General features: G+C 41.8%; 2 protein-coding genes across 2 annotated transcripts in view; one reads left to right on the plus strand and one right to left on the minus strand.

Annotated features, from left to right (window-relative positions):
• slc4a3 (solute carrier family 4 member 3) overlaps positions 1–26788 on the plus strand; it is a 48117-nt gene that overhangs the window by 15034 nt on the left and 6295 nt on the right. The window contains exons 6-14 of the mRNA XM_041951378.1: positions 8505–8650; positions 9170–9350; positions 9567–9702; positions 23836–24019; positions 24783–24888; positions 25091–25275; positions 25789–26008; positions 26291–26506; positions 26595–26743. Coding sequence (XP_041807312.1) covers positions 8505–8650; positions 9170–9350; positions 9567–9702; positions 23836–24019; positions 24783–24888; positions 25091–25275; positions 25789–26008; positions 26291–26506; positions 26595–26743 — 1523 coding nt within the window. The remainder of the gene's footprint in view (positions 1–8504; positions 8651–9169; positions 9351–9566; positions 9703–23835; positions 24020–24782; positions 24889–25090; positions 25276–25788; positions 26009–26290; positions 26507–26594; positions 26744–26788) is intronic.
• On the minus strand, positions 14804–16916 carry LOC121616560. Its single transcript, XM_041951379.1, has 9 exons — positions 16861–16916; positions 16202–16385; positions 16018–16114; positions 15691–15886; positions 15546–15608; positions 15401–15471; positions 15242–15304; positions 15068–15115; positions 14804–14942 (listed from the first exon to the last, which is right to left on the minus strand). The coding sequence occupies exons 2-9, from the start codon at positions 16383–16385 to the stop codon at positions 14846–14848; spliced, it is 819 nt and encodes a 272-aa protein (XP_041807313.1). The 5' UTR covers positions 16861–16916; the 3' UTR covers positions 14804–14845.

Consider the following 26788-nt stretch of genomic DNA (forward strand, 5'->3'; position numbering starts at 1 on the left):
TCTAATTCTTATAACCCTGTGTGCAAAGAAGTTGGAACTCTGCGTAAAACATGAAGAAGAATAGACTGCAATCATTAGCAAACAAACTGTGTTCACTGACAGCAGTTTTCTGAAGTGTTCCTGAGCCCGTGTACTAACATCCTTTATCCAATCATGTGTTCACAAAGTGGTGAACCTCGCTCCATCCTCACTTATGAGCGACTCAGCCTTTCCAGGATGCTCCTTTCATACCCAATCATGATGCTATCACCTGTTACCATCCATGATAATGTTTGTCCTCACCTGTTACCAATCATGGTAACAGCTTGAGTAGAGTTAAAAAGGATTAACAAATGATCACAGTCTGTTTTCTTTGTGTTTCAAACTTTTTTTGGCTCGGGCTTGTAACTTAGTCTGAGTCTCTGTGTCCTCCAGTGTGCACAGAGCAGCAGCCACTATTCCACGATCGTTAGTTGCACTGAAAATACATTCCCACTGCAGAAGAGAAGGAGGAGAGAGAGATGGGGAAGCAAAAGCTCGCCTGGCCAGAGAAAAACTCTCTCACAGCATCCAGGGACATTAATTAACAAGAGGCTGCAGTCGATTCCCCGTTAGCAGCGACCCTGCCCCTGGCCTTTCCTGCTTTAACAGAGCAGAGTAATCATTGACTGTTTAGGAAGCATCTGGAAAGAGGAAACAGGGCGCCCAGAGTCACTCATCGGATTTGTGGGGAGCGATGCTCGACATTGACAGGCCATGTATACCACCACTGTATGTCCCTCTGTCCCACTCTGGTCATCTGTAATCTGGTTGGTTTTATTGATAATTCATGTTGGCTGAAGAATTTGTTCAAATTCAAATCACATCAGCCGCGAGTTCAAGCCACAAGTTGACGGAAGTGAGAGTTTCAGCCAGCGACCATCACGCTCACCTGCTCCGATCGTGACGGTCGACATTCATCACTCTGCGAAACACTCTGCACTGTCACGATGAAAAGCAGAGTGAAGGATTGGGCCTGCAGAGGAGTGATTCTCCCGGTGAAACCACCCTGCACCCCCGCATCATGTCATTTTAAGTTTGCTAATGAACTAGCTGGTAGCTAGCTTGAGGGCAGTGAGATGAGCTATGGGATCATGCTAGCTTTTTCTGGGGCTTTCAACAGTATCTCATGGTCCTCATCAGTGTTGTTTGCTCGGTTGTCGCCACCTGACCCAAGTGTGGGACCTGAGTCCTGTGATTACGGATGGTCATTTATTAGAGAAGACCTTGATTAGTGTTGAGGGATGAGCTTTACTCTGTGGCTTAACTATGAGACAGTCATATAGTCTGTTAAGCTTTTAAATATCATTATTTAAAGCTTCTGAGTCAGAGCTGAGTTGAATGGCTGTGAAGCTAATTGTGAAACTGAACGGTGTATTGGTGCGGTGTACTTCAGCGTGAGTCTGTGGTGTGGTGAAGTGTATGGGGCTCCACCGCAGACAATCACAGATCAACCTGTGACGGCTGTCTTATACGAGCGGTTCAGCAGAGCAGCTGGGCGAGCTGGCGGCCATCATCAACAGCTGCATCACTTCATCAGATCAAGACACACAGAGCTTATGATTGGTACAAATCAATGTATGATATGTCACATGTACTTTGAATTTCAAACACAATTTAGGTCAGAAAAATGTCAAAGTAGCAGTCGTAGTTTATACGCTGTCTTGATATTTGTCTGGTTTGAGTCGTGACTGTTTTGTCGTCAAGGCAGCTAACTAAAACACACTTCCTGCCTGGAGAAAGCATGGTCTCACATTGCATCCAACACTTAATCACACTTCTATGATTAAATGCTGAACACAACATTTAATCACGCTTTCATGCCACTTCAAAAACAGAAAAAATACAGGAAAAATGGAAATACTACATGCTGTCTCACAAATGTCTGCACCGTACAGTACAGTACACACTTGCATGCACATGCAGACAGTAACACACACTTTATTCATGCACGCCGAGCATGTTTTAGAGAGGGTCCTGCTGAGCTCACACTGGTGCACCTGTTATAGACAAGTCAGACCACGACACCTCAGGGGACGCGTGGTTTCCATGGAGACCCAGGGACAGGGACGGTGCAGCTCGCTCTCATAATTAGCACCGTGATATCTCACTAAGCAGAGTGCTGGAGCTGGTCCTCTCTAGGTGTTATTCTGTTTTTCTACTGGAACTGTTTGATTAGAGTTCTCAGCATATCTTTCTGCATGTGTCTTCTTTGGTGAATGTGTGTTTTTTCAGTTTAATTCAATTTGGGTGGAGACGCCAACCTTTGGAGCTTGACCCTTACCCTCCTACACATCAAATGGTTGGACAGTGATGGCGGCGCTACGGAAAAAAGAGACATCACTTCTTCAGCTCGGATCCGCATTATGTTGGTTTTCCAACAGCCATGAAGATCAATGGGCCGGGGACATCGTTAAAAAAGGGCGGCACTACCTTTCAGCTGACAGGCAGGTCTCACAAAGTAGACCAGCCCTTATCAATACTTCCTTTTGGAGTCACAGCTGAAGCTGCTACCATTTATGCATCTCTCTGATTGTGGATCTGGCAGGGGGGCTTCTGCATGAGGGAGTACCTCTAACTTTGCATTTTCTTTGTGGATTTAAAACAAAAGAAGGATTGAGGATCTTGTGTGTTATGATATGTATTTTTGCACAGAAAGGTGATTATTCTGACTTTTCTGACTTTTTCCTTTTTTGTGCTTGCTTCTTGCTTCACACTTCTTCTTCGTCAGACTTCGGACTCCCTGAACACAAGCTGTTTTTTTCTTGGTTGGAAGCAAAAGCCTTTTAAAAAAAACCACCTGATTTTGGAGTCGGTTTCCAGAGTTTACACGTTGGTTCTTTTGCACAACCAGAGCAACACAGCAGAGGTAGTGGCCCCTGCAAAGACCCAGCCTCGTCAGAACAGTGACCCAGGGCGAGCGACGGCGTTCAAAGCCCTGGATGAGCAGTGTGTCCGCTTGGAGAGAGGAGGATAGGAGGAGGTACCGACCGTGGAGATGACAGACATTGAGGAACAGGAGAACCAGGGGCAAGGGAGCTCTGACAAGAAGCTTTGCACTGACCACCATGGTCCCGAACGTCGGTACAGTGCCCAACGAGGCTTTGGCACCCCAAAGCAACACCTACATGAGCACCACAGCTCATTGTCCAATGTAGAGGGGTCTGAGGACTTTGAAGAGTTTGTTTTGGATTTTGATGACTATGACCTGCTTGAGTCAATCCACACTCAGCTGGGGTCTCCGCTCGAGCCTGTCCGTAAGTCCTGTGAAGTTGTGTTTCTGTGGTGATTCAGCTATGCTCGTGTTGGGCAGCATTAGACTTCTGTCCATCCAGTGCAAGTTTTAAGTCATGAGAGTGTGACGGTAGTGAAAGTTACGTCAAGCTTCCGAAAACGGAAGATCTGATGTAATCGTAACACATTGGGAAACTAACAGGGACGAGCATTTTCTTCTATTTTTACATAGATAATCAATGGATTGGAGCTCACTTGTTTGCACTGGCTATGTAGCTTGCTGCTTGCACTGTTAATGGCAATGTGTGGCTCATTCATGGCCACTCACAGAACAAAGTTGTGCATGGTATTGAGCGAATTGACACGGTGCTCGACTGCTGCTGTTTCCTGCTTTCCTATTGATCCAGTGGCACTCATTTGGTTTTGGGGTCAGCCACAGCTGGAGCGGAAAGACATTTCATTGACCAGCACTGTGTTGTTCAGCTATTTTAAGCTTGTTCAGACTGAGAAACATGCCACATCAGGACTGTGATAAAGACTTGTTGCAGCACATGCAAAAGAAATTAAGGTGATCAAATACCTATAAATCCTCAGCTGTACTTTGAGTTTAGCCAGTCTTAATAGATGTTAGCATCCTAACAAGCTAAACTAAGATGGTGAACATTACTTGCTAGACATTAGCATGTTAACAATGGCATTTTGAACATGTTAGCATGCTTATGCTAGTATTAAAATGAACATAATTTCTAACTTAGGACGGAGTTTATGTGCTACTAGCATTTAAAGTTTGCACCAGCTGAAATAGTGCTAGCGTACGCATAAGTTACATCTTAAATCTTACACACAGCCCTCAGGAGGTGTAAAGTCCTCCTTAAAATGGCATCGCTTTGAACGGTGAGATAACTTGGAGGATGAGGAGAAGCAAATTATACCATCTGTTTTGCATTTGCAACACATCATCCAGGATAGTACACAAACTGCTCGCGTAACAGCACACAGTCTAACGTCAGCATTGCATTACCTTATATTGTAGGCTAGCAAAGCTGGTAACTCGACTAAATCTGACATTTGACACTTATGTTATTGTTGGCAAGTAAATATATACGATTAGATAACTTTCTAATTAACAACTACTAACTTATAACAGTTTGTGTAGATCATTATGTGTTTGCTATGACATCACGATTTGTTAATGGGTATCTTCCCGTTAACAGGATATTGTTATATTCTACTCTTGTTGTAGTTGACGGTTTCACCACTTGATGTCACTGTTGTTACTTTGCATTAGCTGTAGATTAAGGTTATATAGTTATCATGTAATCATAATGCCTTTTCCTTTTGCTGTTGTTTGGTGATTAACGTTAAGAGAGAACTTAAGTATAGTTGGTTTAACAGGCCGTCATCATCGTTTTGTCTCCTGGCCTGGAGGCAACATCCCGTTCTGGCTTTATTTCACCAACAGTGAAAGAATGTGAGAAGATTGAATCAAAACATCCATTCTTAGCCGGGGTTCAAAGGACATTTAGTCAAATAAAAGTTCCCATGTTAACTTTATCCAACCTAATTTCAGTCCAAAGCATCTGGGCCCGCCAGTCCACCGTGACAGTGTCTTGTTTTGGCTTGTGGTCAAGTTAGCAGTAATAAACATGCAACATCTGCTTAGGCTTTCAAAATAAAGCTTGCTGAGATACATTTTGTATGATGGGTGCAGTTTGATTAGCTTTAGGCACCAAAACTACTTGGAAGCGATTTTGGTTTTGCTTAAAATAACCCTTCACAGCTCTTCTCGTAGAGCTCACATCATGGGTACATCCCAAGTCTCTCAAAATACATCCATGTTTCCCTCATGTATGCCTGCGAGGAGAGAAGAAACAAGGAGATATGTATTTAGAGAAACGAGACTTCCTTTCCTCTGAAGCGTCACGTGAAGCAACGTCTGATGACGATGGCAGCTGATCACAGCTCTGGAGACTTTCGATGAATTTGCGTCTGCACGTGTGCACTGTGGTAAATGTTAATGCGAGTAAACGCCCACAGTTATCGGTGTCAGAGCAGCAGGGTTTTGTATCCTGTTACCTCTCTCTCTCTGTACTCGCTCAGAGGAACAGGAACAGCTTCTACGGGCAGAATGTGTTTATATTATTTAGTCATTATTTGCATGTGTATTTAATGATATTCTGAATGCGAAATCATTATTTAATCAACCAGAAAATGATTATGGTGTCTTCAGAACACTGGAAATCACTTATTAGGGCAAACGTTTAAGGGAAATTGAAATTATGCGACGGATATCCCCAAAGCTCATCAGCCTCACATGTGACTGATTGGAAATTAGTCTAACTTTCATTGTATCCATAATAAAAGCTAATGGGGAAAATAATATATCACGAAAAGGATTTTTTTCTCGTAAATGAAAAAAGCTGTTTGTGGTCCTCTAGTTGTTCAGGACTACAATTAACACTGATTTGGGACTCGATGGTGCATCGGAAAACAAACAGAATATAAAATTGGTGAATGATGCACTGGAGTTTAGCCTGATTTTTTTTCCTTCACTTCAATGACTTATATCCAGTAAGGGGCCGTGTTGGCTGGTGAAAGACTTCCATGAAGGCTGCTCTTGTGTCTCCTCACTCATGGCTCCTCAGACATCTCTCCTCGCTCCTCAGAGCAGGAATAAGAGCTTTGGGACTGGAACAATTGATTCAAGTAAGAATTAAGGAGTGGGAAAATCATATAATGTGAAAAATAAGACTTGGGATGTACTCCATGTATAAAGTATGGGCCCAGGTTCGATTCCAGCCTGGACCCTTTGGTTGTTATCTCCTCTCTGTCTCCCCTGTCTTTCTTCCAGCTGTCACTTTCTAAATGAAGCAGAAATGCTTTTCATGCCTCAGCAAAGCAAACCGTGACACTGACGCTGCCCCCTGTCGGATCGGCAGGTGTATTACACACGTTTGCCCACTTTTAAGACACGACTGAAAACACTCATAAGAAATGACAGGTGGCCAAGCTTTGAACCACAATGGCTTCTTAGTTTAGTTAGTTTTTCGATAAGATTGTAACATCTGTTTTATATTAAATGCACTTATTCAGAAATGATGCTTTCCATTGAGGTATTTAATTCAGCAATGCTCCTAATATACAAACAGTCTTTCAAGCACTTAAGGTTCATGGCATCATTTCTAAACCAAGTGTCTCAGTCTCTTTTTTTATGAAGCCAGGTCTTGTCTTGTACACATGCTGAGTCCTTTTTAACAACAAGGTTTATTTATTTAACAGTTTCTTTGGGCTTTAGGCTCTTGCAGATTGCAGAAACAGAGTAAAGTAAAAAAAAAGAATGGCTGGGTCTCTTATGTTTTCAGACTAAAACAAATCTAGATTTTACATTATTTTGTTATAAATATGCTGCAAATCAAGTTTGTCCGGCAATTGGATTTCACTCGTGCCCAAGAGCACAAAGCAACAGAAAATCAGATACAGTATGTGGACAGCATGGTGCTTGGTAAGCAAATAAATTGCCTAATGATTATTGATACTGAAGGGATTTTGTTTGTGGTTATTCTTGGGATTTATTTTATTTCTAAAATGCAGTATTATCAAAATGAGATGGTTGGTTAAACAGGATAGTTTAGCCGAGTTGTTCTGCACAGCATAACTATAATCTAGAACATGTGTGTCTTATCAGTGAACCGTGTGAACAGTCAGCACCAGTCATGAGGCTGCTCATGTTGCCCATGTAAAGCCCCCGTGCAGAGAAAAGCGGTTTGACTCCCGCCTCAAAAGAAATGATAATCAAAGGCCTATGAACGTGCCACATGGCTCCACACTCAGAAATGTCTAATATTAAAGACAAATTGTGTGTGACTTCTGGGTGGACTTGACATTGCCTTTTTAAGGCTGTATCTGTGATGCCTATAATCATTCATCCAGATCAGCTGGAGCAGTTCATACAAGGGCAGCCTTCAGAGCGTTTCCCCCGGGGAGGCTCAACAGAATGAAATACAGCCTAACTTCATTTTGATTTCCATTTCTGTCTGTTTCCCCGAGGAAGGCATGACGCAGCAGAATGGAACACTCACTTTAGTTTATGCACACACACACTCTCTCTCACCTCCACTTTGGTTACCTCCGGCTGCTAATGTTAAAGATTAAAAAAGACTGTGTTTATTTAGTAAGAAATTATATTCAGCCATTGGCCCGTCTGACCTGTCAGACTGAATGCAAATGTCAGTTTCTAAAATCTCTTTACCCTGACCTCAAATGCACCAACGTCATGTCATAACATATCCACATATGGCCCAGTGATTACCCATAAATCTTGAATATCAACTGCTCTGCTGGTGATTGTGCTTGTCATGGCCTCATTATTAGAGATCAGGTTCTGCTGCACATTTTAAAATTATTTGACTCATCAGCAGGCAAAGATTTCCGAATAGCCCCTGCTGCACTACCAGCTTTGACAAATAAAGTGTTTATTACAGGGGATTACCTAACATCCATGTGCAAGTTGATTTAAGTAAGTAAGATGAATATGAACTAATTGCTGCCTGGAAAGTGGAAAATCCAACAAGCTCTGTACCAGCGACAGACGTACCGGGCCTTCATTGTAACGGAAGTTCATCGTAATGTGATTAGCACTGAGAAACGGATGCAGTTTGCTTAAGTTTAGGTTGAACTAGGCCTTCTTCATACAAGGTCTTCATCATTAGGTCATTAACGTTGTGGAATGGTTGCAGTTTCTTGTTTAGGTTCAGCAAAAGATCATGTTTTCCACACAGGTGGTTTGCCTTTTCTTTTTCATTTCCCAGTTCCTTCATCCAAATGAAGTGACTTCCCACACTTGTACATGGCGAATGACGGGTGGGTCCTCACTGAAAAGAAAAGACCTCCTCATTATGCTGAACTCAATAAAATATGATTTGTGGGTCAAGGAAATTGGAAATGAAATTAGAGTTGAACTCAAATCCACCTCCTCTGTAGCAGTTTCCCATGGTGTTCACTCACCTATGTGAGCTCTCCTGTCAGCTGGAAACTTAAACAGTCATATGAATTTGATTTCTCCTTTTCCGGCACGGAGCACATTTAGGCAGGATGTTTTATTTGTTCACAGTCCTAAAAAGACAATTTCAGGCTACAGCTTAGAGTGCACCTGGCGAGGTTGGTGTCTGAATCACTCCTCCAATAATAAAGACATCGTAACTGAGCGACATTGACCTTTTGCATTTTGACGTGAGATGCTTGCGGCTGTTCAGGTCACAGATTTGAGGACAACCCCGGGGTGAGACGCCACCTGGTGAAGAAGTCGTCACGATGTCAGATGACCCGAGCCAGCAACAGCTCCACACCGCTGTGCAGCCTGAAGAAGAAGAAGAGGGCAGCAGATAAGAAGACTCATGAGGTTTGCAGCACACTCTAATCTGAATATAGACCGCAGGGGGAATACTGTAACCTGCAGGCAACGTAAAAACACAAAGTTTACCTCATCACAGTGAAAGCATAGCATCACATTCACTTACCGGCCACAAATACAACACTTACATCGTATCATGGTGTTGTCATTATGGTCAATGTGCTAGCACTTTGAGTAGCGTCTCTCCTTGTAGCTCTAGTTGGGTCTCCACCACCTCCTGAACTAAAATATTTGGCTCTTTAGTGGCTTTTTAGATCAACGAGAGCAGAAAGAGTGAAACAAAAAGTCAAGTTGTGGCCAAAAACGCAACGCTCAAAGAGGCCAAACACTCTGTAAAGCTGTTCCTTGTGCATCATCCAGTATCAACAGCTGGACAGATGCACATTATTCCTGTTCCACTGTATGTTAATGACACTCTTCATCATATTCCAACAGTAGTTACCTGTGAATTGTTAAGCAACGCTTCTGCTTGTTTTTGCTCATATGTCTGCTCTGCCTCATCTTCAGCTGTTTGTGGAGCTCAACGAGCTGATTGTGGAGAAGGACCATGAAATGCGTTGGAAGGAGCGCGCTCGCTGGATCAAGTTTGAGGAGGATGTGGAGGAGGAGACCGACCGCTGGGGCAAGCCTCATGTGGCCTCGCTGTCCTTCCGCAGTTTGCTGGAGCTTCGCCGCACCATCACACATGGTAAACGGCCCCCGCATGCGTACGGCAAAGCAGGAGCTCCCAGCACCGGTTTAAATAACACCCAGGAGGATGCACAAAAAGAAGCAGCTCAACTTTGTAGAAAAGAAATATGTCAAAATAACAACATGTAGGCATTTTTTTCTGCTTGTTAACTTTAACCAATCTGGTTTTAACAGCCAGTTTGGCTCCTTGTCTTCCTCCACCTTCCTTCCCCAGGTGCCATCCTTCTGGATCTCGAGCAGAACTCTCTGCCCGGCATCGCCCATCTGGTGGTGGAGACGATGATCATCTCTGATCAGATCAGAGCTGAGGACAGACCCAGTGTTCTCCGGGCTCTGCTTCTCAAACACAGGCCAGTCGCAAGGATAACGCTTGCATTTTTATCATCTGCTTTCAGTACAGAGGCTTTAAGGGCCTCATCTGTGAACTATTGTACCAAATAATTATTTGGAATAGGCGGAAAATGAGCATTTTGTGTAGTTCTAATGCAGCCAGAATTAAAAACACAGGCCTTTACCCCTGATTTCCAACATAAACCAAACTAAGGCTGCCCGATCACCGTAGACAGGCTCTCTTTGACTTATTCTCAGCTTCACTTAAACTAACATTAACAGTAGCCAGTGTCATGAAGCTGGTCATAGATCAGACTATTAAGGAAGAATTGCAGCAGTATGAAATGCATAAATACAAATTCCTGGAGAAAATTAGTGAAGGTGTATGTGACAGGAATCAATTAGATTCTTCAGGGCTCCACTAATGGAATATGAGCATGTTGAAGAGGCTACAGTTAATATCCAACATTACATTTTAATCATGGCTAACACTGACAACTAGCTCCATCCTGTTTTATAGAGTGTAAACATTTACTACACATCTAATATAATAAATGAATGTGGAATAAATCTCATTTAAGGCCAAAAAGGAAAATTAATTTTATCTTATTAACAAGCATTTTCTGTTCATCCAAAGCCTGAAATATTATTCCTCTGAGCTCCATTGTTTTCCAAAAATGATTAAAAATACATCAGTGAGCCACACTGTTGCACTGGATGAATTGTTCCTTCATTACCATGAACACACAAACATACTGTGGTTTATTTAAAGTCAACCCCACAAACGCTGCTGCTGAAAATACTCACTAAAGAACCAAATGTGTATTAGTCCGCCGGTGGAAATAGTCCTCAAGCAATGCCCTATGTACACCTGTTTGAGTGTTGAGTGCTGTTTGAGAAAATGATTTAGACTTTTTAGATAGTTAAACTATATGTTCATGACTTATTTTTAAAGAAAAACATTACTAGTACTTCTCACTTTAATGTGGAAACAGTATTTTTGACGTATGGCTGATTGATGATTGATCAAGCTTTTATATGTTTAATCTGAAAGCCTGAACAAGAACTCCTAGTTCCAGTTTTGGTGAGTGGTGTTAGTTTCTATGGCAACAGATTTAGTCTCAAACAGTCCCAATCCCATTTAATACCAAAGTTAGATGAGTCTGCTCCGTGGGACGTTGTTATCTCAGATTTAGTCGTTTCTTTGTCTGTGTATTAACGTAGAACTGTGGATGCTGCTTTGTTTACATTTTCGTCCGGGTCATGGGTTTTACGTATGGCAGCACGGAGAATAAAATCCAAGCCCCCTTCCTCTTCTCATTAATCATCATCCTGCAGTGAAGGTTACAAAAAGGCGAACTCCGGGGCGCTGAACAGGGAATTTCCAAGTTGTGACATTTAACAACGCTTGGCTCATCATGTGGTGGACTTCCCCGGCATTGACGAAGTTTCAAATGTCAAGGCTGCACTGTAGCTGCACTGCGTCTGAAAGCCTCGACCGTGAAGTTACGAGTTTGATTCTTCATTGTGTGAACCACCCTGGCCCTTTGATCTCTGTCATGTCTCACCTTCTTCTGCGTGTTTCAATCTTGGGCTCATAAAAAGTGCTACAGCTTCGGTAAAAACACAAACTTCCACGCTTGAAACCAGCTTTTCAAACTATTTTGTTACTTTCCATAACTCCAGTTTCATCATGTCTCTAACGTGTTTGTTTTGAGGTGAGAAAGACTTGAAACCCAGGATTTAAGATGAAAGGAGACTGACTAAACATGCAGCTATTCGGGTGTCTTCACTGCAAAGCTTTGCTGTTTCTCACCAGTTATTTTATCCTTTCAGTTTGTGGTGCTTCGTGGTTTCTGCATGAGCAGGTTCTTTCCAGCCATCCAAGTCGACGGTATTGGTGGAAATTATTGGGTATGATGCTGTTAAGCCAGCAGAAGCGTGTGTGAGTAGATTTGGAGGGGGGGGTCCCTTTCAGAGGTCAGCATCTCCATTCAGAAGGCATTAGCGAGCAGGACTTGCCCACTAGAAGACCTTAAAGACACAAGCTGTCTCAGCTGCGTGTCCACAAAGCACCGGAGGGGTCAGTTACATCAGATCCTGCATGCTGCTAACATGTGGATGTAACCCTAATAGCAAATTTCCTTTGGATTGGATGTGGCCCAGATGAACAGCAAAGATGTGGTCCATTTACGGAAGTGAATGACGGCCCACATCTGGCCCAAGTATATGAAAGCTGTGTTGAACCATAACATAGCCAGACCTCTACCACAGCTGTACCAACTGCAAAGGAGTTAATATGGCTTATAGCTGGGCCTCATAGGGCATGCCTGTATGGCTGAGTTCTGGTAAAGCCTAATGGCTCTTATGTGGCCCACATGTGGCTGACAGACCAAAATCCAGATTTTACCCAGAAGCTAAACTAATTTACGCCAAACCTTTTACCTGGCCTACTTTTGGAGTGAATGATGGGCCACATCTGGCCCTAGGGTACAGTAGCCTTAACTGAACCATAACAATACCAGATTTCTACCAGGAGTAAACTAAATATAAATAATTATGTGGCTTATAGCTGGGCTAGGTACGGAATACATGTGTGGCTCAGTTCTGTTGAATCACTGTGGCCCATGTATGGTTGACAGAGGTGAAATCTGGCACCAAATAATAATAATAATTTTAGTGCAATATGAGCAGTGGTTAAGTTGCCCTGTATATGGATAAATTTAACCATCCATAATATATATGAAAAAGAAACACACAAGTTTTCCTTCCAAGTTATATTTCAAAATCAAATGCAGTGTGTAAAAATATAACAGTACAAAAATAAGCTGTCAATCAAATGCAATTCTGAAACAGTTCATACTACTTAGTGTAAAAGTACAACAGTATGCAAATATGCAACCAATCAAATGCTGTTCAGTGTTTGTGTGCAGAATACTTCGTTGTAAAAATATGTGAACAGTACAAAAACATAAGAACAGTACAAAAATAAGCATGCAGTTCATGCTCAGTGTAAGAATATCACAGTACAAAAATATGCAACCATTCAAATGCTGTTCAGTGTGTGTGTGTGTGTGTGTGTGTGTGTGTTTGCAAAATACTTCTGTGTAAAAACATGTGAACAGTACGAAAACATGTGAACAGTATGTCATGTAACTGTCAGAAATGAAGAGTTTAAATTTGGCTTAACTGTCAGCTTCAGCTCTTTTCTTTTCATCAGCATTTTTTTGTCGTTGTTTTCTTCCACCATCCCTGTCACCAGCCAAATGAAGCCATTTAACCATCATGACTTCAACATCTTTATCTGAGACTGAGGCAGTCACTGGGTTTCGTCTAACAGCATCTTCAGAACGCAAAACATTAGAAAGAGTTAGTGTAGCTATTGATATTATGTAATGCACTGCAAATTTTCAAAAACTTTTTTTATATTTCATAAATTGTATGCATGACTTTCAGTTGAATCAGTCAATCACTTGTCAGATGCATAGAGGGGGAGAAGACAGGAAAAGGAGAATAGATGGAAAAGAAAGACATAAAAAAAGGAGGAGATAATGAAGTCACATACAGGATGAGAACAAGAAGAAATACAGTATACAGACAGAAATATAAAACTTTTAAATTCATATTTCTTACCAATGATGATGGTCTTCAAAACCAGCCGCTGGAGAGAGATTTTGTCATTGACACCCCTCCAGTTCATCTGTCTTGCAACTTGGGTTGAAATTGTTGACTTCATGACTCTCCAGACGGTGTCCTTCAAATTGAGACCCCCGATCAATCCCAGGTAGGAAATCTAAACATATATGTATAAGTTAATAAGTATGTATTGATAAAATGACCAAGTCACACTGTCACTGATGGAGAAAGACAGACAAGATGGATGATGACATATAGAGGGATTTACTTTTCTCTTAAAGGAAAATGCAGTACACAGCAGAAAAAAACAACAAAAAACCCCAACTATCAGTTTACAAATTTTGTATGCAACAAGAACATTTAAACAGTCAGATGGTTGTTACCAGTGCTCTGCAGTGCTGCATCAGTCATTAAACTGTTACTGAAACCACATTTTTTTGAGAGTGAATGAGTGTTCCATGTAGTGACTGCTGCACACACTGTCTTATATAATGTTTAAACTGTATCATTAAATCAGTCTCAGTAAATATTCTGAACTCAAAACATACTGTACATTTTAATTCATATTTGCACAAAATCATGATAATCATATTTACCAGGTTAGACTTGAGGCCAGGGTCTGTGTGCAACTCTGCCTCCAGGCACTTGAGAGCCTCAATCGTTTCAACAGGGACTTTGCCTTTAGGAATGGTGCTCTCGTTGCTTATATTATTTGGATGGTGAAATGTCTGCAGAATTCCAAGAATCCTGTTTTGCTGGTCAAGGATCATTTCTTGTTTTGCCAACAATTCTTTTAGTAGTACAGCTGCAAGAAACACATAAAATAACAGTGTAAGTAACTACTAACTCAATCTACTAAAACACAGTTTCTGAAATTACGACTGATTACGACACAGACTTTCTCCTTCCATTTTATGTGGAGGGAAAATTCAGCCTTTTAACCCTCTTCAAAAGGGCAAGGCAAAAATATGTTAACAAGGCATTTACTTGACTTAAATTTGTACTTGTTTTATTTCATCAGAACATTAGCCTGTTATAAGCCTTTTGGTGTCCTATGCAAGTGTCTATGCCTAGATTTTCTCGCATGTTTCTGTTGAAGGGGTGACTTAGCTGTGTTTCACACTCCCTTGCTCACAGAGCGATGTCGAGGTGAGACAGGTTGACAAAGTCATCATACCACGTGTAAAATTGCTTCCTTAATTCTTAAGATGGGCAACTGGCCCCAAAAGAATAATATATTATTTTATTTGTTAGAACTCTGACTCCATCCAACCTGTTCTATCCAACATAAACCAGTTGAGAAGATGCTAGCTGACTGAAGCTTGCCCAGTCCCAAGCAATAATGACTCTCATGCTGCTGACAGCTGCACCCACCAACAAGTAGTAACAGAGGTTTTAATGAAAATGAAATGAAATAATACATCTAAAATTTAACGACCCATTACATTTGAACCATCACCATTAACACAAAAAGTAAGGACATACTTTGTAGAGGCTGGTTCCTTTGTGGGGAGAGATCGTCATTCATCACTGAGTTATCACTCTTTGTTTGCACTGCTGGAGACTGAATTGGGCACTCGTATATTTCTGGCAAGAATCTTCCTGATGTGTAAAGTGTCTGAGGCTGGTAATTTGATGGTGTAGAAAAAGATGAATGGCAGAATACAAGAAAGCAGGAAAGCATGCTGTGCATAAATTAGTGACTTCATAACAAATTTCAATGGCGTCACGTTTTAAAGACTCACTTACCTGCTGTAGACTTCCCGATGAGCATGATGTAGATGGCTGGCTGGCTGACTGGTAGGAAGACAACTGTTACAGAAATGCATTTTGCAAAGACAAAAACCCGGTAGAGACACTGAGTACATTTTTAATAATAATAATAAGAAGAAGAAGAAGAAGAAGGAGAAGACGATCACCTACCTGCTGGAAATTTTCTGATGAGTGGATGGGAGGTGGTCGACTGGCAGGGGGGCACAGCGATGACTTTTGAAAAGCAAAAAAGCAACAAAATATAGTGAGAAAATAGTGCCCTATTAATCAACTAAAGTCGATATTAAAAAAGAAAAAAAAACACCATACCTGCTGGTAATTTTCTGATGAGTGGATAGGCTGATCAGTGAGCTGGAAAAATGATGACTGCAGAGAGATGTCTTTGATGTGCTTCGTAAGACAAACAGAAATATTAACAAATCTAGACTGATGCAAAAAAAGAAGGACCCCCTACCTGCTGGTAACTTCCTGATGAGTGGTCAGTAGAAGGCTGACTGGCAGGGTGGCTGAATAATGACTGTTACAGAGATTTGAGAAAATATAGTGAGTACAAGGAGATAAAATCATGATTGGTCAAGAAAAAAAAAAAGATCACCTACCTGCTGGTAACTTTCTTGAGAGAAGGCAGTAAGTGGCTCTTTGGCAGCGTGGTAGGAAGAAGAATGTTGAATGTCTTGGGCTACAACAGCTGGTTGTGGTGGTTTTAAAACAGGTGGCGGTACCAGGCCCCTGACAGTATGACCATCATCTTCACTATCAGTCCCATGGTCATAATCCTGAAACCTACGGTTTTTCCTGGGAAAAAACATAATGTATCTTCATTTATTTAAATATGATATGTGAATTTGCATATTCATACATCATTTTTGTTTATATTAGCATTATAAAAAAATAATAATGGAGAAGCAGTGAAACAACTGACTTACAAAATTCGCCTAGGCATTTTGACCACCTCTGTATCGGACTGAATGTCTGAGTATAATTCGGCCTCAGGGAGTTTTTTTCTGGCATCATCGTACTTTTCTGGAAAAATTAAATTACAAAACCATATAACTGAGCCTAAAAGTAGAAAATCGGGACATAGTGGGTAAACCTTTATACAACTCCTACCTGCTGTATAGAGAATCCTAATCCTATATTTTTTCCACTCCTTCTGTGGTTGCAGTTTTGTTTTCACAGCCTTGGTAAAATGCTCGCCTTTTAGTTTAGGCCAAGCACATTGCCCCCCATTCACCCAGAGGTCTGGCACCACTGCTACTTCATTTGTTTGTAGAAATGAGACCAAATGGAACATCTAACAAAAAAACAAAGACAACAGCATGACTTTACAACAACTGAAAGAGACATGTTGGTAACAAAGTTAATAGAAGGCAGCTTCATTGTAGCTTATGGCAGCCTTCAACTTTCATTACAACAACGCTCTGTCGAGAATCTGTCCATAACCTTGGTGTCCCTTTGCCACTGCGAGAGGCGGACACAGCCAAAATGTTACAGATCACACTGTAACACCAGAATTATTGTAAAATGGGAGTATCTGTACTATTTGGTGGATTATTGTTCGATTAATCAATTAATTGTTGCAGCTCTCAAAAGTATGTCAGGCTTCTTATTTCTGTGTCTTACTTTCTTTTGTTATTATTTATAATAAAAAACAGTAATAACTTTGGTAAAATCACTGTAATTTTCTCACCCTCTCCATTAGACATCAAGACTTTTATCATAGCACCTGTCTGTCCAAAGGTCTCCGGTCTGACATGCAGTGTACCTACCTTCTGATCTCTTTCCTCTTGTCCTCCTCTGATACTGTAACCATGCAGGCTCTTGAGATATCTAATTTGGACATATATTGTGAAAAGAAAGTGAGTAATAGTGAGAAGTTATACTTACCAGCTGAAACTGCTTAGTACAATCTCTCCTACATTCATTCCTTCATTCATTCCATGTCATCATCATGCACTGGTGTTGTGTGTAATAATGGTATAACAACAAACTTGCCATGAAATGGCAACCTGACATACTTCTTAACACTGTCACCTAAAACTGTGGTGTTCAGCTCATCAGAGGGATCACTGACAATAAAAATTCCCAAATCACTTGAATCCATTGGATAGTGGAAGAATGAACTTCTGTTTCTATATTCTTTGTAGACCAAGTGTATTTTGCCTCCACAAAGAATTATGTTAACAACAATAGCAATACTGTTATGTATCTTCACACAGTTGTCTCCTTCTGATGTCCTGATGATTGTGCCACTAAGCAGAACTTCTTTAAACTGATTAAAAACTCCAGAAAACACTGGTGGGACGGGGCCATTTTGATGTTCCTTTCTGAGGACTCTTCTCAGACAATCCTGTCTTACAGTGGAGTTGTCCATTTCAGACAGGCGCCGAATTATTTGGGCCAGAGGATTGTCAGGTTTCCTGACAAGCTTTTTAAGCTTACCCAAATAATTTTCAAAAGGAAAAGCAGAAAATTCATCTAAATTCCCATGCTGCTTAACATCATCAGAGATATGCACTAACCCATGTACATTATAAGACACAAACTCAGGACCATACAATCGACTGAAGTGATCAACAAAGGACAAGAGACATGTATGAGCAAACTCATTCAACACATTACAGTACTGTGGACTGAGAAGAATATACATAGCAACTGACAACAGCATGAAATTACTATACACCGGTGAAGCCAGTACATTATAGAGTACCACAGGACCAGTATATAACAAAAATTGACGTAACTCAGTGGCTTTCCACCTAAGTCTTTCATCTAGTGATCTTGGCTTCCGTGCAAAATCAAAGGGAACAAAAGTCTTCAATCCAACCAGCAAATCTGACACTTTTTGAGTCTGTTGAGAAGAGAGGCGAACACAGAGTGGCCCTGTGCTTAACCAAAGATCTAAAAGTCTCCGTGTTACCCCAAGACACACAAGATGCATGTAGTCATGCGGAAAAGCTCCAACCATATCAATAGCTGTATCAGTTAAAGGGGATGTTCCAGTGTGATGGTCTTCATCTGTCATTTGTCTGAAAGACAGGTCTGTCCTAAGAGGGGCATTGTTCTCAGGGAAGGTCATGCGGTTTTTCATGTAAAGGCCAGTTTGGGTACATTTTCCACAGCCAGAGTACCCCGTGTGCATCTTTATGGCTTTGATAAAAGCTCTGGCAGGTGCATCACATATGACAGATGTAACTTTCAAAAAAACCTGTTTGCCATTAATGTTGAAACCACTGCTCAGGCTGCGCATTTCTGCCACAAGGTCTTTCAAATATTCATTCAGACATTTGGGTTTTGACCGGCCACAGAACAAAGCAATAACAAATGGCTTCCTCCCTTTAAAATCTTGAATAATGCCAAGTATTGGCCAAAGCTGCTCTGCATTACTGTGAAATAATGGTATGCCATCAAAATTCAGCTGCAGTTTTAGTGTATGAAGGTCAGGGATTTTGGACCAGACTTTCTTGCAGGTCTTCATCAAAAAACTTTGCACACCAAAGTAATAAAATTGGCCCCCAGCTACCATGTGTGGCCTTTTAGAACCACTGGTCCTAAGAAGGGTTCTAGCATCTTTGGGGAGGGAGGGGAAATGAATTCTCAGCAGAGCCAGAAGGGCAGACAAAGCAATTAAGGAAATCCCATAACTGACTGCCCACCCTGCCAGACCCGAAACCAAATCACCCTCCCTTGAATCATCATTGTCATGGGTGTCATCATCATCATCATCATCATCATCATCATGGCTCATTGCATCATAAAAAAATTCAGGTTCACACTCTTCAAATACTGACTCTGCACCCTGTCCTACATGCTGCCTTTCCTGCTCCTGGTCACCATCACATTGACTCACAAGTAAATCAAATACAGCCTTTGCCCTCTTAACTGCTCTTCTTCTGAGGCTATTTCGTTCTGAGGTCTTCCTAATTTCCATTATTAAGGGAAAATTCCTCACCAGTGTCCTCTGATTTTGAATCACCACAGCCTGCAAAAAGATAAAAATAGAAAAATATAATTAATGTGGTAAACAACATTTGCTTACATGAGTGAAACTTGTATTACATTCTTTACAACTACAACAACCTTCAGCCTAATGCAACACTAACAATAATAATAATATGTTTTAATAGTAGCCTAACTATGTTGTAGGGGACCATACCAGCCTACTTTCAACCCTGTGTGCACGTAAGTAAATCATGCAATGCTCATACATTAAAACTGCAGCTGAATTTTGATGGCATATCGTTACTTCAGTGAGTAATACGTGCACACACGCATTGTTTACAAAACGTTGCCGTGACAACTGGGTGTGCTGACAGCCAATCATCTACAGTCCCACGTGTGCTCCCTTCTTGCCTCAGCCTATCATGACCCTACGGGTGACAGGCAAACAGCCAATCATTTAACAGCAAGGAATTGTCGGATTTGTAGTTTTTTAACGGTCGCAGATAAGTAAGGTCGCTAAACCACTCTCCGGTCCGCACATTTTAGGGGCAAAATGCGAGTGAAATGTTTGCACTGTCAGAGAAGCACTTACAAATTGTGAAAGACGGCTGGCCGTTCGACCATTCATATTCGACGGATAGGTGTGTGCGCTGCCGCCGCGCATAGATTGCTAGCTTCGTTACTTGCTAACGTTAGCAGCTAATCCCATGTATGGGCCATTGACACGGGAGCTGCGTTAGCACCCAACGTTAGCCGCTAACATCATTTAAATACTACACGGGAGCTGCTAACGCAGTTAACGTTAACTGCTGACGTTAGCAGCAAATCCCATGTATGGGCCATTGACACGGGAGCTGCGTTAGACGCTAACAACATCTAAATACCACACGGGAGCTGCTAACGCAGTTAACGTTAGCTGCCAACGTTAGCAGTTAATCCCATGTATGGGCCATTGACACGGGAGCTGCGTTAGCACCCAACGTTAGCCGCTAACATCATTTAAATACCACACGGGAGCTGCTAACGCAGTTAACGTTAGCTGCTACCGTTAGCCGCTAATATCATTTAAACAGGTATCACACGGTAGCTGCGTTAGCAGCTAATATCTATAGGCAGGTGCTGTGTTAGCAGCCCTCCACAGACTTCTGTGTGGCTGATCATTTTCTCCTCAAAATAATCTAGGTTGTAGTAGTAGAATTTCTCTTTGGAGATGAATAAAGTATCTACCTATCTAGAACCATAACTTAGTGTAAATAAAACCGACATTTACTGTCATTAGTTCAACAAAATGTAGAGGGTTTAAAATTCACTTACCAAGCCAGTTGAAAAATGAGGGAATTCGGTCGATCACTGCTGCAACACTCCTGACTCTGCCAACTGTTGCCCAGAACTCTCCCAGAAGAGATTCCCTCCATTTTTGAATGTATGGCCAAACCTAAGTGGTTACAATGTGGCCCTCATGTGTTTTGCCACATTACATTTGCCAGTTACAAATCACATGCGGCCCAAAAGAAAAATCTATTATCTGGGCCAAGTGCTTCAATTACAGAAGTGTGCCAGAGGAGAAATTCCCTCCAATTTTGAAGGTATGGCCAAACTAATGTGGTTATGATATGGCCCTCGCCTGTTTTGCCTCATCACAACTCAGCCAGAGGTGCCACCTAGATGCCACATGTGGCCCAAAAACCAATGCTATCAGGGAATGCATGTGACATGTCATCTGCTCTCTCTAGCGCTCTCAAATGCCCCCCCACTTATTGACTGGCACTCCCATTGACAGCCAAACTGACATGACACATGTGGTCAATGGAACAGTGCGCCACACGTACTGGATTATTGATTTTTCGCTGTTACATAATAAAAAAAAAACAAGCTAACTAAATGTCGGCTGTCACATTGAATTAGCGAAAGGAAAGCAAGCCATGCCTGTCAGAAATCAGATGTTGTCGTCATGCTCCAGTTTATTTGTTTTTCTGACTTTTTAGGGATCACTTTAATGCTATTTTGCATCCAATGACTGGCAGAAATGTCGTTTATCAAGCGTCTCTAAGTGCACTGTGTGTCAGTCTGTTGGTGGGCCGGTCAACCATGACTGGACATTAAAGGTCCCAGATGAAGATACTGACTCAAGTGCTCCCCTGTCTTCTCCTCTGGCGCCACCATGAGGTTGACATGTTTGTTCTTTAGTGCAATGTCTCGACAGGTATTGGATTAATTGTGGTAGAGTAAAAAAAAAGTGGCAGATATATTCGTGGCATCCTGTTAACTTTCATGACTTTTCCTCTGATGCTACCAGCAGTTTGACATTGGCTGGATTTGTCATTTTGGGTGTTGATCACAAGTTTCATCATGACACAAAATTATATTGATTCTTTGGACACCAGGTGATTTTCTTGTTTTTTTATCTCGTGCCATCATGAGGTTAAATTGTCCAGTGCATTAATTTGTGGCCAAAATACCTTCAAACACCCCCATCAGCCTCAGCCGTACTTTGTGTTTAGCTCTAATCAGCAAATGCTAACTAAGTTAATAAACATGTACACATCATACCTGCTTAGCATCATCACCATTTTCATCATCAGCATGTTAGCATGCTTACATTAGCATTTAGCACTCACAGAGGCCCTACCAGGGCTGCAGACCTTTAATCTTTTCTGTGAGCTGACATGCATACGGTGCCCACTTGCATACATATATGTATATTGTATATACACACTTGCTGACAGTAGGTCCATTTATTAGCTTTTTGGTGCTTTTAATCATGTCACAAATGCTCCGTGAGTAGATGAAGTTTGGTCAGTTGTCACAGAATTGTAGGTGTTAAAATTTGTATTTTTTTCTGAGCAGTCTTCTGACTTCTGGTCCATGTTGCCTTAAAAGTTCTCAACCCTTTTTGTATGATACGATCAAAACTTGCACAACACCTACTAAATGGACTGCTGTTGAAAAACTTTCACTCATACGAGTTTCCAATAACTCGTCCTTATTTCTGCTGCAACGGCTCTCCTGAGCGACTGATCCAGCATTCCCTGTCTGGCTCCCCCTCTGTCAAGCCACAATGGTACAGTCCGGGTTGGATTAGTTACAGCAACCTTGCCTGGATGCTTTGGTGTGATGACACTTCAAATGTTTGTGAAGGTGGATTATAGCAAATAATTAAATATTACAAACTCTGCTGTGACCTTTCACGAAAACGTGCCCGGGATGGATTTTGCACACACAAAGCGACACAACAGATGAAGACAAAGTAAGCCGGCCAGCGGACATTCTGAGCCATCATACGTTCATTCCATCTTTTACAGCCTTTCCACATAAATTCCCAGCATGTCACTGGCTGCTTCCACAGGGGAAAAAAACACTCATGTCATTAGAGTCATCATCAATCTGAGATATCAGATTTACGACGTGGAAAGAAACACATCGAGGTGCTGCTAAAATGTAGCTCATCGCTTACTCAGACCGCTTTAAAAATCCTCTGGAAACGTCTTGAGCACAATTCGCTTCAGTGTCACACCTCGTTCTTTTGTCTCGCGGCGCTGTCGTGTCCAATTTGGGCGCCGTCTTATTGGACCTCGTGGGCCTAATGACTGAGGTGATGTCACCAGTGGACTGAGCAGTGATGTAATGAAGCAGTGTTAAAAAACTTGGCTGGTGTGACTCTAAATAATTCTCTTTAAGAGGGACAGAAACATGCTTACTCTCACATGCACTAAGGCGTAGCTAATAAGGCTGCACAGATTAGCCTCTGGCCCTTTTACTGATGCTCTAATGCAAATGTCACATTCTGAAGACCTTCTCGTAAGAGCTTTCTAATCAGCTTGAACTGGAAAAATGGTTTGGATTTGGAAGGATTTTGCTGATGACTTTTCTAGATTTATGACCTTCGTTGCAGCTGCCTGAGGTGGAGCTGTTCAACAGGTCAAATGAACAGAAGGTAGATTAGGCGAAGACGAATCACAGCTGCGCCGGTCATTTCTGTAATCCAAATTATCCCTCAGCACGCTTAATTAAAATACTCTAAAATGATGATTTTTCCTTCTTTTTTTTTACGAGTGAAAACTGTGCTGTTGTCATCTCATCACAATGAGATTAATTTAATTTACCCTCAGGCTGGAGAGATAATTAGTAGATCCACATTCCTGCTGAGGTTTCGGATACTCTGGAGGAATATATAGGGCAAAATAATCTTAAATACTTGCAACTTAAAGAACTCCGTAGCAACACAGCAAACTCCATTTGTTGATGAAGGCCATGAGATGTGGCTGAAAGCTTTGAACAAAAGCTAATAAGTGGACGTTGCGTTGAGAATATTTTGTCAAACATACTGTATAGAGCATATCTTGTATGTATGGAGGGAAATGGAGTGCAGCGTTATGATGCTGCCCCGTGTGATCTGTTGCAGAAGCACCTCCTCGGCCTTCCACCGTGCTGATTGGACGGTTTGAGTTTTGCTTTGAATGACTGACACTAAAGTCATTTCAACAATCTGTAATAAATAAATTAAATCTAAGGCCACATTAGAACATAATAAAATAAGATTATATACAGAAGAATATTAAAATAATATTGCCTTGAGATTGAAAAAGGAAGGATTAAAATTGCACAAGTAAGATATGGATGATAATACATAACAATAATGCAGTGTTTTTATGTTCTCCACAGGATGGATTATGTAATCTCCTGACATTAGCATTAGCAGTAGCACGATGGTGTCAGCATTTAGCTGTGTTTACATACAGCCTCTGAGAGTTGCTGCCACGCCCGCAGACTTACTCACGTTTTCTCTCTTTTGCTCTTTTCAGCCACCCGAGCGATCTGAAGCATCGTTTTCACCGCCACCAGTCGACCAGCAGTCTTCATGGCACCTTCAATCACAACCATGTCCCGGACACCAATCTGCCGCTGGTGGCGGAGGAGCACGACGAGCACCAGGACAACAAAGGGCCGGTTTACGACCCAAAACAAGACGTGTTTGTCAGCCTGTTTGTGAGTTTCCTTTGGCTCTACAGCAATTCTGTTTCTTCACGCTTCCTTTACTCTTTGTACGAACATGAGGAGGTGACAGAGATCTTCGAGATATGAGATCTTGACTGTGATATAGTTGAAACAGTGCAGGCAGACAGCACAGTAAATACAATTTACCAAAGCCAAAGTAAGTGATTAACTAGTTTGGACAGGAATCCACGAGGATAATTGAACTCAGCTATCTAAATGGACAGAGATAAAAGCGACGTTGAGCTGTCTAGTTCTAGTTTATGGTTTGCATTAAGTTCTAAGAATCAGCAGTAAGCACAGATTTAAGCATGATTACACTAAATTCCTGATGTGAGGCCTGTGGCTCTCGCATTGTTCTTTGAAACGCCCCTCCATGAGGTCAGAAGTCATGTAGGTAGTTCTTGAAGTCGGAGAGAGCAAGCCTCCCTGTGCCACATGTGTTGAATTATGTTCTTAGTCAGCTTACAGGTGCTTCTAGTTAAAGCTTCTTGATGCATTAACTGTGAAAACTTAATGTTCCCCATGGCTTAAAATGTTGGCAAATTAAAAACAGTCTATTAAAAAGATTCTGCTCAAACGTGAAGAACCAGCCATCCAGTTTAAAATGAACTGCACACGGATATTAGATTATTCTTCATGTACATCGCTATCCCCACAATATATTCACATTATTGGTCCCATGCTATGTTATAGTGTCGCATCACGTTGGTTGGAACAACAATGTGGATATTTTTTGTTCTGTTGCTCCTCCAAGAAATCTCTCCACCCTCTGCCTCCTGAGAGCCATCCGGCTGCAGCCAGATCGATGAAACTCCTCGCCAAGATCCCCAAAGATGCTGAAGCTGTCATTGTTTTAGTTGGTAAGCTCTGGGAGCTTTGACAAAGTAGATCAGTACGAGGAATTATGTCTTTTCTCCTGTTTTTATAGACTGCTAAGAGATGAATCTGCTTGTTGTAAATTTTCCGTCAGGCCTCAAATACAAAAATGGAGGAATTAATTTACATCAGTCTAAAAATCTCAGAAGTCTAAACCTGTTGTGGTCTGTTGTCGTTTCCTGTCAGGCTGCGTTGAGTTTCTGGAGCAGCCAGCCATGGCTTTCGTCAGGCTGAGTGAGGCGGTCCTTCTGGAGTCGGTGCTGGAGGTCCCCGTCCCTGTTCGCTTTATTTTTGTCCTGCTTGGTCCCAGTCAGTCCAACGTGGACTATCACGAGATCGGACGCTCCTTCTCCACTCTCATGTCTGACAAGGTAGATATCAACTATAAAAGATGCAAAAGCACATTTCTGTCAGATGATAAAAGGACTCACAAAGGAGTCACAAAGAGCAAAGGGAACAGATGAATAATGTGATTTACTTACTCTTAAACATTAAGTATTCGATTTAGAATTGATAGAATTATGCCATTTTGTACGCAAACATTTTAAAAGTTGAAGTAAACATTAAAAAGTGAGTCTTTTCATCCCAACCCTACTGTTTGTTTGCTGCTGCTAATTATCCCCTCAGAATAATTCATGAAACAGCCCTTTGGATGCCTTCGTGGTATTCTGCTGTATATGGCCACAACAGAGAAGATGAATAAGTGATTGGAGTAATTTTCTAATCACTAATGTGATGGTAACTCACAGTGAAGCACCTCTAACGACTAACAGATACTTTAGTATCTGCAGTTATTGCAGTCATAAATTGTAGACGATGTCCTTTGAGCTTGAGTTGCCTTTCTTCAGCTTTCGGTGATGACATTCAATTGTATTTTGTTGTAGAGTTTCCACGAGGTGGCCTACTTTGCTGACGACAGACAGGACCTTCTGAATGGTATCAATGAATTTTTGGACTGCAGCATCGTCATTCCGCCCTCAGATGTGGAGGGCAAAGACCTCCTGAAGACGGTGGCGGACTTCCAGAAGCAGATGCTGCGCAAGAGGAAGGAGAGAGAACTCAAGCGGCACCACTCCTCATCTGGAATGGAGCAGAACAACAAAGGTACTCTGTCAAGTCCCTAATGAGCCTCCAACACAAGTCTTCAAATGCCAGGTTTGAAGCCTCCAAAACAATGTTAGTCCAGCAAAGCAAACACAAATCGTGTGCAGAACATTCCCTGTTTTTGCATTGTTAAAACATGGATGTGGAAAGTTTTTTATGTTTTCCTTGTGATGGAGAGTCGCCTCTTTTACAATTTGGTGGTAATGTTTACGTTTGCATTACAGAGTGTGCCTATTGTTGACATTCATTTTATGTAATGGATCTTGTAACAAACCCCCCTAGAGGTGAGTCCAGAGGAGGAGGAGGAGGGAGACCAGGAGGTGGACCCTCTGAAGCGCTCAGGGATCCCTTTTGGAGGCCTGATCCACGACATCCGCCGCCGCTACCCACACTACGTCAGCGACCTAAAAGACGCCCTGGACATGCAGTGCATCGCCGCCGTCATCTTCATCTATTTCGCTGCGCTGTCGCCCACCATTACCTTCGGAGGCCTGCTGGGTAAACTGAATCTTCAAGAAACAAGAAGTGTGGATTTCGTGTCATTTTACTCGTGCTCTGAAGATGTGTTGTTCGTTTTCACTGACAGGAGAGAAAACAGAGGGCATGATGGGAGTGACAGAGCTGATTGTGTCAACTGCAACTCTTGGAGTTATATTCTCGCTGCTTGCTGGTCAGCCCCTCCTCATCATAGGCTTCTCCGGACCCTTACTGGTGTTTGAAGAAGCCTACTACAAGGTGCTTCATCTGAAAATGTTCAACCGCCACACATCGCATACTCCA

The sequence above is a fragment of the Chelmon rostratus genome, chromosome 13 (assembly GCF_017976325.1).
Source record: "Chelmon rostratus isolate fCheRos1 chromosome 13, fCheRos1.pri, whole genome shotgun sequence".
In the NCBI taxonomy this organism is placed as follows: domain Eukaryota; kingdom Metazoa; phylum Chordata; class Actinopteri; order Chaetodontiformes; family Chaetodontidae; genus Chelmon; species Chelmon rostratus.

Coding starts and splice junctions, on each gene's coding strand:
- LOC121616560 (XM_041951379.1), bottom strand. CDS start 16,385: ATGTTCCATTTGGTCTCATTTCTACAAACAAATGAAGTAGCAGTGGTG. Junction 15,887..16,017: donor AAAATGCCTAGGCGAATTTT/GTAAGTCAGTTG, acceptor GTTTTTTCCCAG/GAAAAACCGTAGGTTTCAGG. Junction 15,472..15,545: donor CATCAGGAAGTTACCAGCAG/GTAGGGGGTCCT, acceptor AGCACATCAAAG/ACATCTCTCTGCAGTCATCA.